Source organism: Nestor notabilis, unplaced genomic scaffold, assembly GCF_000696875.1.
Source record: "Nestor notabilis isolate BGI_N333 unplaced genomic scaffold, ASM69687v1 scaffold16274, whole genome shotgun sequence".
NCBI lineage: Eukaryota > Metazoa > Chordata > Aves > Psittaciformes > Psittacidae > Nestor > Nestor notabilis.
In genome coordinates, this window is record NW_009927029.1 from 13,652 (window position 1) to 25,980 (window position 12,329).

General features: G+C 41.0%; 1 protein-coding gene across 1 annotated transcript in view; it reads right to left on the bottom strand.

The window, feature by feature from the left end:
* The window catches only part of UROC1 (urocanate hydratase 1), a gene marked incomplete at its 5' end in the record, with an annotated part of 23,668 nt that extends 11,517 nt beyond the window's left edge, over window positions 1–12,151 (bottom strand). The window contains 11 exons of the mRNA XM_010013871.1: window positions 41–111; window positions 2,723–2,844; window positions 3,695–3,767; window positions 4,000–4,097; window positions 4,435–4,614; window positions 5,286–5,348; window positions 5,857–5,945; window positions 9,515–9,658; window positions 10,254–10,320; window positions 11,306–11,367; window positions 12,029–12,151. Coding sequence (XP_010012173.1) covers window positions 41–111; window positions 2,723–2,844; window positions 3,695–3,767; window positions 4,000–4,097; window positions 4,435–4,614; window positions 5,286–5,348; window positions 5,857–5,945; window positions 9,515–9,658; window positions 10,254–10,320; window positions 11,306–11,367; window positions 12,029–12,151 — 1,092 coding nt within the window. The remainder of the gene's footprint in view (window positions 1–40; window positions 112–2,722; window positions 2,845–3,694; window positions 3,768–3,999; window positions 4,098–4,434; window positions 4,615–5,285; window positions 5,349–5,856; window positions 5,946–9,514; window positions 9,659–10,253; window positions 10,321–11,305; window positions 11,368–12,028) is intronic.
* Between the last annotated feature and the right edge of the window lie 178 nt (window positions 12,152–12,329).

Below are 12,329 nucleotides of genomic sequence, written 5' to 3' on the forward strand. Positions count from 1 at the left end.
TGGACCAGGACACATACACTGAAGGAAGTTGTGCACTTACCAAGCTGTGCCTGCCAGCTTCCCGAATCCAGCGGATGTTGTCATGATACTGCTGCTTCACAGATGTGCTCACTTGCCAGAGAAAACAAGAAAAAACATTTTGAAAATGAATGCAATATGCTCTAAGTTTAATTTAATTCATCTGACAGCACTAGGAAGTCAAATTCTACTCTCAGATACAAGCACGCATATAGGAAGTGCTATACAGAATCTTCTGTGTGGCTGATGCAGTAACTGGTACCATACATTTAGAGGTAGGTACAAGATGTCACCCAGGAGACAGCTGGAACAATAACTCCCATTTAGATCTCTAGCAAACTAAATTAAACCTTGAAATATGGGCTACATGTACTGTTAACTCCTGTTCACCTGGCTTGCTGCCTACTAAATGCCAATCCCTTTCTGAGCCTCTGCTAAATTAGTAGCTTTAGCAAACTCCATGACATTGGGTACTACAGGCATCAGGTAGTAAATAACTCCTTTGAGTCAGCCAGCAGAAATTCCCAGCAGCAGCTGGCAATACACACTTGAGGATAAGTTACACCAGTGCTGGGATATAGATCTGTAGCACAGCAGTTGCTCTGTACTACGTGACCCACGTGAATGCTTTTATCCCAAGATAAACCTGAGATCTCTTGTCCTACAGACTGAGGTATGTTGCCTCACGTTATTATGGAACACAAACTGCACAGGGAAGCTTATCATGGAGTAGCTACTTTATGTGTAAATCCACCCTATACCTTGTTTACATCTATAGGCCAGGTTGGATGGGGCTTGGAGGAACCTGCTCTAGTGGAAGGTGTCCCTGCCCATGGCAGGGGGTTGGAACTGGATGAGCTTTAAGGTTCCTTCCAACACAAACCAGGCTGGGATTCTATGATACATGTTTTCTAAAAGAATTATATACAATGATTTTATGTACTCCAGCTTCTACTCTCATTTATATCTGTGCCATCCCATCTTGAACATGTCCCTGGTAACTGAGTGTTTAGATTGTCTGCCCACTAGGCAGTATGTCAGCAGATATACGTAGTAAAACTAGAAACAGGGAAGAGGAAAGGCAAGATGCTCATATTTAATCTGAGTTAAACACACTGTTAAAAGGGAGATATAAAATATGCTAATTCCTGCAGAGACAGGCCTCCATACAGAGAGTTTTAATGACCCTAAAAAGACCTGTCAGTGCTTTAGGGGCTGGCTCCAAGTGATGGCTTCTAAACTCTGCAACGAGGATTAACATGTCAGCTCATAGCTTCACAGGGAGTGGAAGATGAAACATCTGCTAGTGATGCTCTAGTGGGATTGTGCTGCCATTCATAAGCTTTAAGGAAGCATCTTCTAGAAAGTAACGGGTAATATTCACTTAGGTTGTTAGAGATATTTAATGAGAGTTTACAGGAGTTACTCTAGAAAAACAAATAGAGTATGAGTTCCTATTTCACTTTTATAAGCTATCTCAGAGAGCACATACCATGTTTTACACTTCACAGTGCACAGACTTAGAGAAAAGATCTTTCTGTCTTTACTTCTATAGAACATACCCAGAAAGAAGCCATATGAGAATACTGGCTACAAGGACATGTCAATACAGCACATCTGTCCCAGCCAGCTCCAACAAACACTCATATTCTCTGTCCTAAACTGTGCTGTGTCCAAAGTTGGATTTCATCAGTTAACCCTGGCAATGTGAAGAATCCTCCCTTTTATTTAGTCTTCAGTGATGTCTTTCATGAAAGAAGCAACAAATATTTCAATATTACCAATTAAAAATACTATGCTCTCATCCCAATAAAATACACTTTGGATTTGTGACCTATTTCCTTCTGATCCCCTCTTGATTCCGAGAAGCACAAAGTTCCACCCTCTGGAAAAGGAAAAGCTGAGGACTTCAGTGTTAGGGGGCAGTGACATTTAAGTCTGAGTCTAGTGTCCAGTTACTGTGAGGGTAGGCAAAGGGATAAGAGTAGGGCCTTCCACTGCAACCTGGTTAGGATTCATGTTTGCTGACACAAAATGAGCTCAGTTCCCATTCAAAAGCAGGGGATAACAGTAATAACCCACTTTCAGGGATGTGTTATTCCTAGATACTACAGTAACATACAGAGCCAGGCAGATACTCCAGATTGGTTCCACCAGCGAGTAGAAACTGCTGTCAGTTTATTAGCAACTGACAAAAGGAAGTCCTCAAAATTGTAATCACAGATAAGTGACACTGGATGGAGCACCACACCCGGGAAACCTGGTTTCATGCCACTCATCTGCTCACCAGCATCTTAAATCCCTCCCTAGATTCCCTCCCCTCATTCACCTGTGAGACCGGGCAAAGCAATTTGACTCCTTTAAGGAAAGGTCTCCTCTTGGAGACCTGTTGATGAAAGATGCTGTTTGCCTTGAAGTTTCAAGGTGACAAAGTGCAGGAAAACCCTTAAGAAATGAGAAGAAAGGCTCTTAGCCCAGACTGCAACTATAGCTTTGGGATCAATAATCTCTCTGCATGGTGTTTTGTACCTACTGGTTACACTCCTTACAGGAGTTTGGAGAACAGCAAGATTTGGTGCTTGTGTGGAACAGACAAGAGACTCCTCTCTATGGTTTCAGCCAAGAGCTCACACATTTCACAACTCTCAGCTTCCTCTTCTCCCCAGAAGAACTCCCAGCACTGGGGCATGGGATGGCGTCTTACCTCCCTGACGTATAGACTCCTCCAGCACAGACATAGCAATGGAGTCAGTGGTAGCAAGATCCTGTGGGTCACCTGAGGTACAAACCCAGCGGAATGGCCCAAATCCCAGGGAAAAAATGTCCCTGGGAAGAGAACATGCTTCATTAAGAGATAGCTGAAATTCTTTCCTTATTTATGCTGGCTGCTAGCAGTGCTTTTCTTTCATTAGCTGGAGACAGAAGAATTTGAAACATTTTCAATGAACTAATCTAAACAGAAGCATCAAGGACCATTAATTGAGAAATTAAGCAGTGCTGTTCCACACAGCCATTGACTGGAGTATCAAATACACCAGGTTTGTGATAGGAATACTGGGCAGTTCAGTCAAACAAGTGCATCATCAGATGAAGTGCAAGTTTTCCTCTGTTTCACCAGATATACTGTCCCTGCTGCCTGGTCTTTTTGTGCTTAACCCAGGCTAATTGAGTGCATCTTCATTCTGCAGGTTCTGAACAAGTGCCTGAGTCCAAACTCATTTGCTGTCTACGTTGCTTACACACAATAGTAAGACATGCTTCGGTTGAGTTCCGGGAGAGATCTAATCTGGCTGGTGCTTTACTCCATGTTCAAGCTCTGATTCCCATGGTATAGGCAAGTTAAGCATGAGTCAGAGGCCAAAGTGTAACTCTAAGGAAGGTAATAAAAAACATGAGCATGACGTAAGCATGATGCAAGCATGATGCAAGCACGATGTTTATAGCCAAGAGGACATCTTCCTAAACCACACTAGGCATTACTCCAGAGTGGAGAAAAATAAGACTAACCCTGACGTAACACCTGTAAGATGAATTCACCCACTGCTATTGACTCCTTTTCATCATTTATAGTACATTGCAAGACCTGCACTAAGTAGAATCTCTGTAGTACTCTCCCCTAAACAGAGGGGGTCACGAAGGACTTGAATGCTTGATTCCAAACTCTTCCCCAACATACCCCATGATGTGCTGGACGTAGGAAGGGTATCGGAATTCTGTTTTATTGGCTCCTCTTTTCTCAACATCAGCACCTATAGAAGAATTTAATAGTCAGTGACTTGGGGAAGAAAAACTATAAGATGTAAAACCAGATTCCACCTGGATTCCTGGGAAGCCTTTATCTCACCCACAGAGGTGCTCAGGGCTCTCAGAATGAGAGAAAGATAGACTAAAGAGTTTGCATAACAGTGGCCAACCCTATCCTACCAAAATATATAGCAAGATCGTCCTTATTTCCACCCAGCAACTCCAGGATCTACTCACCAGCTCTTTGAGCTTCCAAGAGAAAAGCATTGCCATAATCCCAAAAAAACATGCCCTTGTCAGCTAGTCTGTTAATAGCAGCCACTTGTCTCTTCAGACTGAAATAAAGAAGGAAACATTTATTCTTGAGATTGATAAAATATCAAAAAAAGAATCATTTTCACTTGCAAGCTTCTAAGTCAGGAGTAGTTCTTATACACCAGAGACCACTCCTGAAACGGTGGGTAAGTGATGCTTCTCAGATTCCTAGTGGTAGCTGTATATGTACAAAGTTGGGCTTTATTAGTACTTTAGCTCTACCCCAGATTTCTAGTGAAGTATCAAAGAACAGGAACTTGCTGTGAGAAAGACAAAGATGTGATCACTTGCAGAGCAGCTAAACTTGCAGAGCAGCTAAACTTAAAGGTTAAAACCAGGTATCACCAAAGGATTTACCTCTCTTGAACCAGGGTCCGGAACTTCCCTGGGTTAGTGGAAAGGAGTTGCTTTGCTTCCTCAAAGCCAAGCTGTACTGGATAGTACCCCCCATTGAATGGGTTATGACATGAAGTCTGGTCAGATCCCAGATCAACCAGCAGCTCTCCTGTTGTGTCCAACTCATGCACCAGTCTCTCCCTGGGGAATACACAGAATGGAGGGTTCAAACAGGAGCTGTCATTTCACATTCTAGCTCCTCATCCAGGTAAACTTCTTCCATCCCAAGGAGTTGTTTATGAAGGTATGCTTTTGCAAGGCCAACTCTTTGTTTTAGCAGTCAGGAGGTGGGAAACGATGGTGCAGCTTTTATACTTCACATTTACCTGCTCAGGAATGCTGCTAGATGAGCCAGATACCAGAATGACATAACAGTCTCAACCTTTGGTATATGGTGTGACAGCAAGATTTCTACTGAACAAAGAATTTCGATCCATCATCTGGTTATTTTTACCCAATCAATACCTCAATAGTTCTATTCTTCACTGAAGTCAAATTAATTTTCTTGCTACCCAATTAGCAAAATGTTAGAAGGAAAGGAATGAATTCTTTCTTCATACAAGGAAGAATCTTAAGGATTTCTTTCCTTAAGAAATTCACTGTTCCATAAGGAAAGGAGCATGGGGAGCAACTAGGAACTGGAACACAAGGGTGAAGACCCCTCTTTTGACAACACAGTTTTTCATGAGCATCTAGAGTAATGAACTCAGCACTAAACTTAATGCCTTTTCTTTTCCAAGCTTGGAAACTAACTCCAGGTTGACTAACAAGCCAGAGCATTTATATATGCATTATCCATATATACTACTTACCATAGATCAACCACGTTCCCATGGTAACCCAAACTAAGGGCAATTTTATTCTTTCTTGCATCTCTAGAATAGATTACAAAGATTGAAGAAAATGACTTCGTATAATTCCATCTTGCAATGTACAAATCACAGAGTCAAACCCAGCAAAGAAGTCTGTACGTAGTTTCCAACACTCACCTAGGCAAAAGATCTTTCAACCTTTATGTAATTGTTAATCACTGATTTCAGAAAGCTTAAGTGATGCTTCAAGTGTAGCATGATTTGTAATTGCTCTATACATATTAATGAAACTGAATGAAACACATTTAACAGATATAAATGATATGAAGCTAAATGAAGACACATTTAACATATGAATGATATGAAGGTAGTGGCTTGCAGTGAGCATTGGTAGTCACTAATAATGACTGCTGCTGTCTGGAAGGATGGATTCACATTCAAAAGCAGACCTGGAATAAGAAGAGGTGTCCCTCAACCCCTCTATTAGTACATTAAAATAGCACAGTGCAAAAGGATGTCAAGTGAGGGTTAGGAAGCAGATTAACTCACTGATTTATGGCACAAGTCGTACCTAAGGCGAGCAATGCAGTGGTCCAGGTTGTCAGAGATTTCCATCAGCCATCCCTGCTTGTGACGCTTCAAGAGCGCTGCTTCATCAACCTAAGGGAAACAGCAGAGATCTTAAAACTCCTGTTTGCCCCATCCAGACCCTTTTACCTTTAGTTTTTCAATCAGCCTTCAAGAAAGAGCAGCAAATAGGTAAAGGCAACAGCCCTGTTTTGGCCTTAAGAATATGGAGTCATTGTTCAGAGACTTATTTTTTACCTCAAGGTTTCTTCTTCACACTTTATGTTTTACTCCAGGCTTGAAGCAAGAAAATCCCCCAAGAAACTTTAACACATCACTTCCCAAAGTATTTTGCAAACCAAAAATTATCCTTAAAATTGTGTAAGAGGTAGTATTTTCTCACCAATTTTAATTATCCTTACTCTGTCTTTTCATTATTATACTGGGGGGAAAAAAACCCCATCAAATAAAACAAAAGCCAAAATGTTTCCAAATTATTTTCCAAATCTATTTTCTGTGGAAATATAATTTCTATTTAATTGAGGAAATATTTCCTTTGATCAGCTCAGAGATAGATGTTTCTGCCTGACTGCCCAGGGTGAAGCGATGGTTTGCTGAATGAAATTGACCCTTACTTTTGTTCTTTGACTGCTGGTTGAAAACCTCCACCAAATATGGGAAAGAAAAGAGGAAAGTGTTTTCTTGTCCCAGCTGGCTAATGCCTCTGAAAACATGGAATGGATCAAAACAAAACTACATCTTTAATTCCCTCTAGTTTGAGCTTGGAAGCTCCAAACAAGCTCAATCCCAAATCTGCGCTCAGCTCCTGTGTATGTCAGTGTGTATATGCATGAGAGACAGCTGGATAGAAATATAAATGGATAGACAAACTGGGGAGGCTTTGGCACAGATTCCATGTTAATGGTTCAATGTACAAACTTGCACATCATTAATACATTTATCATGAGCTATCAGTGGCATAAAGCAAGTAGAAAAATGAATTTAAGCCAATTTTCTATGGCAGCAATGGATTTCAACACCCACAACGGTCTGTGTGCATACGAGCACATAACCTGAGTATCTTCTACTATTTCATTAAAGCATTTTTACTTCTCTATAATCCACCCCCATCATTTCCATTCTGTTATTTCTCATTAACAAAGTATTTAGATGTAAATTAATTAAGTTCCGTATTCAGGAGGTGCCTGAACACCAGGAAACCTTTTCTTTCCTAATTATTCTTAGCATGAGAAACCTTCCAGCATTTCCCACATCAGCAATAAGGACTCCTTCCAAAAGCCCAGATTATGATAATATCAGTGTCACTGCCAATGGAATTACTCACTGAAGTCAGGTGCCATGGGGGACAGCTCCTTTGGGAGCTACTTAAATCAGCACAAGAGGAAAGGTATTAAATGGTCTGTATGAATTACAGGAATTGGGTTAATTTAAACCTTGGTATAACAAAGCAGATCTATTTAAATCTGTTACCACATCCTACATGTTTTACTTCAGCCCTGACAGTCTTGGCCTTTCACAGACTCAAGAAAACTAGCTTGCTTTAAACCACAACTTGCAAAACATGCTCATTTTTGATCAGCATCTCAGTAGGTTTAAAAGCCACACAAAGATGATGAGCTGCTGTCAGCTCCAGTGTGACAGTAAAGAGCTTTAGTGCAGCTCAGAGGAGATGTCTGGCCCTCTACACAATTATTTCATAAATGACAATCTGCTTCATGTCAAACAGGAGAGGTAAAAGACTTGCCCCATTAATCCCTTCTGTCTGAGCTTTGGAAGCCCTGGCTGACAAAATGACATCTCTTGCACAATTCTGCAATGCCATTTGCATAAATAGTTCCTTAAATAAATAATATGTACATATATACAGCTATCCAGATGTGCTCCTGAGACTCATTTCCGACAGGGATCATCTCACAGGAGATAAAAACCAGGCGATATTCAGTCTCCTGAACAAAATCATCTGCAGCCACAGAGATGAAAAGGACAAAGGGCTGCTGTGAATAGCATTGACTGGAATCTTCCCTTTGTATTTCAGCATTTGAAAGCTCACAATGACAGAGTAGAAGTCTGAATAAAGATATTTTATTCAATAATAATTTGGTCAGTAATAAATTGAATTGATCTAATTTGCAGGGAGCACCTGATGAGATCTCAGATACCTGCCAAACTCCTGTGCTAACAAGACTTTTACACCATCATTGTAAAACAGATGAAACCTAATCTCAGTCTCCCCTCTGTCAAGTTAAAGCCATTCCCTCTTGTCCTGTCCCTACAAACCCTTGTCCAAAGCCCCTTTAGGCACTGGAACTGCTTTCAGGTCTCCCCAGAGCCTTCTCCAGGCTGAACAAGCCCAGCTCTCTCAGCCTGTCTCCATAGGACTCTTGAAGTTTAATTATAACATTTTCTGTTTAAAATTGTTGCAGTGTTTCTGTAGTCCATCCCTCTATCTGAGATGTGGTAACAGAACCCTGTGATCAGCAGAATAGCTGAAAAATGCAGGTTATTATAACCTAATATTAATTTTTAATATGAAAACGTATTTCACTCAAAGCTTACAGGTATATATACTTACCAAAATTATGAATTGTGGTGTTCTTCATTGTGTATGATACTTAAGGGTATCCATGGATCAAGTGGAATCTATTATACACTATTCCAATTGCTTAGACATTAGTCTTCAAATCACAGACCCATAGAATAGTTTGGGTTGGAAAGGACCTTAAGATCACCTAGTTCCAAGCCCCCTGCCATGGACAGGGACACCTCGCACTGACTGGATTATCTTTGTTTATATGAGGAAATAGCTGGATTACTTTAATATATTTGGAACAGAGAAACATCACATCAGGACAAAAGACTCTACAAAGAATATATACTCTAGGTGAGCTTCAGGGAACACGGTACTGTCCCTGCCCATGGCAGGGGGGTTGCAACTAGATGATCTTAAGGTCATTTCCAACCCCAGCTGTTCTATGATTCTACTGCAGAACTTCCTCCCCATCAGCATTTTCCTTTAGCAGAACTTACCTTCACTGTCTACAAGCTTGGACTCTCATAAGTGCTTGTAATTAAACCTCATCATCTTCATACTGAAACCAACCTTAACGTTCTCAGTTTTACAAAATCCCATTGACTTCAAAGAATCACACCACCAAGAACTTCATTGTCCCAATCTTGACGAGCACATCATACCAACACTTTTAACGAGGACTTTCCGTTGCACCTGATAAGGGTGCAAGAGGCATTAAAGGTTAATTGCAATGTAACTAACACTTTTTTAACGCAGACTTCTTTGGCATAAAAGAATGTAGTTCCCATGGGAACCGCCTGTGGCAGTTACACCCTTTCGCACATGAAATGAGGGTAGCTCAAGCACTGAGAATGGCTCATCTGACAGCATCACCTTGCATTATTTGTGAAGCAATCACAAGAAGTTACAGTCCATATCCTACAGTCTGATCCAGTCAGTGAGCAAATACAGAGTGAAAAGTGCTCTGCAAAGGACAGTTCTATGAAAAGAGTAATTTTCACTGAGTTTGGCTTGTCAGGGTTACTTGAGGAACATGTCAGATCAGGAGAATGAGGGTTCTGATTCAGCACATGAAGGAGAGAAGACAGAATGAAGGAAGCATCACTCTCACCTCTGCAATGATCCCCACACACCCAGCAATGACTGCAGCCTTTGCTTGTGCCCCACTCATCCCTCCAAGACCCGAAGTAACAAACACCTTTCCAGACAGGTCTTCTGCCTTCAAGTAGCGACGGCCTGCGTTGAGCACTGTGAGCTGCACACAACACAACACAGCCATTACCAGGAGCTATTTTTCCTGCAGTTCCTGACATTCAAAGGTCTTCTGTCCCTTTTGGAAAGATAGTTTGAAAATCAGGGGTCGTTTGGACTCTGAAACTGGTTTAATCTTTTTAAAAGGAAGCATGTTAAAGTGATGATATGGCCTGTCCTCGTTATGTTTATTTCTCTCACAAAGAAATAGAATACGATAATCAGTGGTTGCAAACATGCTGCTTTTGGGGTATAGAGACATTTGGGGTATAGAGACATGTTTAGGACCACTGCAGAAAATAGCTAAAGAAAACAGCTAAGAAAACAAGCTAAGAAATGTTTTTCTCTAACACATTTGGTCAATTCATACTCACTTACTGTAGCTAGACATGAGCAGATTGAGACCTAGATTCCTTCAGGTCTGTGTGCTGGGTAACATGACACAGACTGAGTGAGGATCCTCATTTTTCAAGGAGCAGGCAATGAGAATATCTTTGGTAGCAAGAACATCACCTTAGAGCAACCCAATCCACTCCAGTCACCAGCCCACTGCTGAGACACCCTCCTCCAGGAAGTATTCACTTTTAGCAGTTTCTTACCACAGTGCCATGGACTATTCCCTGAGGCCCAATGTAGCAGTAGCTCCCTGCAGTCATCTGACCATACCTGGCAATAGCAAGGAACACAGTCACACCACACGTACTCCGGCTGGAATGAATTCTGTACCTGTCTACATATAATTCCATTATAACAAAAAACCCATCTCTGCTTTGATTAGTTGTTAAAGATCTGCTATTATCAAATTACAGCTTGAGTTTCTTGATTAGCACTAACATGTTTTTGGAGGAGAATTTAACTCCTTAAATTGAGTTCAAAAACTCATGGATCAAAAAGCTGGGTGTAAACTTGATTTGACATCAATGTGGCTAGAAGACAAAGACACTCCTTTTCACCTTGTTGGCATCTTTATGCCACTGGCTTTCAGTGGCATTCACGCTTTTAAGTCACATTGTCACTTTTGAAGTTGTTAGCCCAAAACAATGCTCCACATTGTTATGAAATTCCCAGGAAAGTGGCAATGGATATTCTCTATTCACATCCTTCCTTTTCTTCCAGCTTCCTTATCTGAACACACACAGTTCGCTAGTGGTTTTAATTCATTCTCTCCACAGTACACAACAGAACAATAATCCTGTGCTCATCAACTAGATCAGCAGTTAAAAAGGGGATAGTACTAATAATTAAATATACGTATATATAGATACAAAAAGAGTTAAGTTTCTACTTCAAAACTTTCAGTGTGAAGGAATGTTTCAGAACTTGCCTCTTCTGTAGACTGCAAAATTACTGCTGCAAAGTGGAACTAGCCAGTGCTATAAGAAGGTTATGATGGAGGCTTCAGGCTGTAATTCAGCCAAATCTCACACATAAACCTAAGGCTAATTCCCAGCAGACCTCGATTACAGCCATATATATGGCTGGAGATAACTCAAACTCCTCCGTGACTTCACTAATGCTTTGTAGCATCAGGACTTTATGCAACACAGTTGAAATCCATCTGCATTAGAAAGTTTAAGCAGCCACTACTTGATGCCCGAGTTACATTTTAGTCAAGTATTTGATGTATTTTATTAGTGAGATATCTTCTTACATTGTTACTCCCAAGGCAAACAGCTTCTCGTACTCATCTCTGGAGGAATAGTTGGGAATAACCTAAGAAAAAAAATCAAAAGAAAGCCCACATTAGCAAATTAAGAGATTTAAGCAGATCTGTTGAACTTACTTTTCTCTAACTATGGTCACATACATAGAAAGACATTGAAAACATGAGGAGTAATTCAGGTGGTTTATTCCATGCATTCTAGTATTAGAAAAAGAGCATGGGAAGTGTGTGGTCTTCCTGGCAGTGTGACTGTAATGCAGTTCTCTAGGCACAAAACTAGCCCGCAGGGAGATAGAAATTGAATGGCCTAGAAGACTGGCAATGAACCAGCATGTTCACTTGTCCAGCTTGGCTTCCAAGCAAAGCAGTCCAGGTACCCGAGCAACTGATTAACAATCATCAATTTGCCTATGAGGACTTTTAAGTCTTCCAAACTGAGCCTAGCTGAAGTGTTTTGGTCAAGAACATGGACAACTCATGCTCAGCCAGAACAGAAGCTGTCTGATAAGGAGAGGATCGATCCCTCCATCACTGCAGATCAGCACACTTGAGGTGAGAGCGACTGTACTGGAATAAGTGCTGCAGAATTTGGACCCCAGATTCTCCTTGGGGTTGGTGTAAACTCAGGTAGCATAAGTAACATTTTAATTCAAACACTTGTAAACCAAACAGAAGAGGAGGAAAAAGAGAAAATGAGATGCTAATACCTACCATGCCATTAGTAATGATTAATCGAGGAGCGTAGCGATGGAAGATTCCCAGAGGATGCCCACTGTACATAACTAGTGTCTGCTCTTCAGTCACCTCTGACAAATAGTGCATTACCAACCAGAACTGAAAAGGAAGGCAAGGAAAGTGAGGGAATCTGCATCTTACAGTCATGGTTTTTTGTGAAGCTGCTAAACTTTGAGTATGAAGACAGCTATAATGAGCTGCATTCACATATGGAATAACAGCCAGAGCTCTCAACACATTCTTGCTTTTAATGAAGTGCATTAAGAGATATCACTCA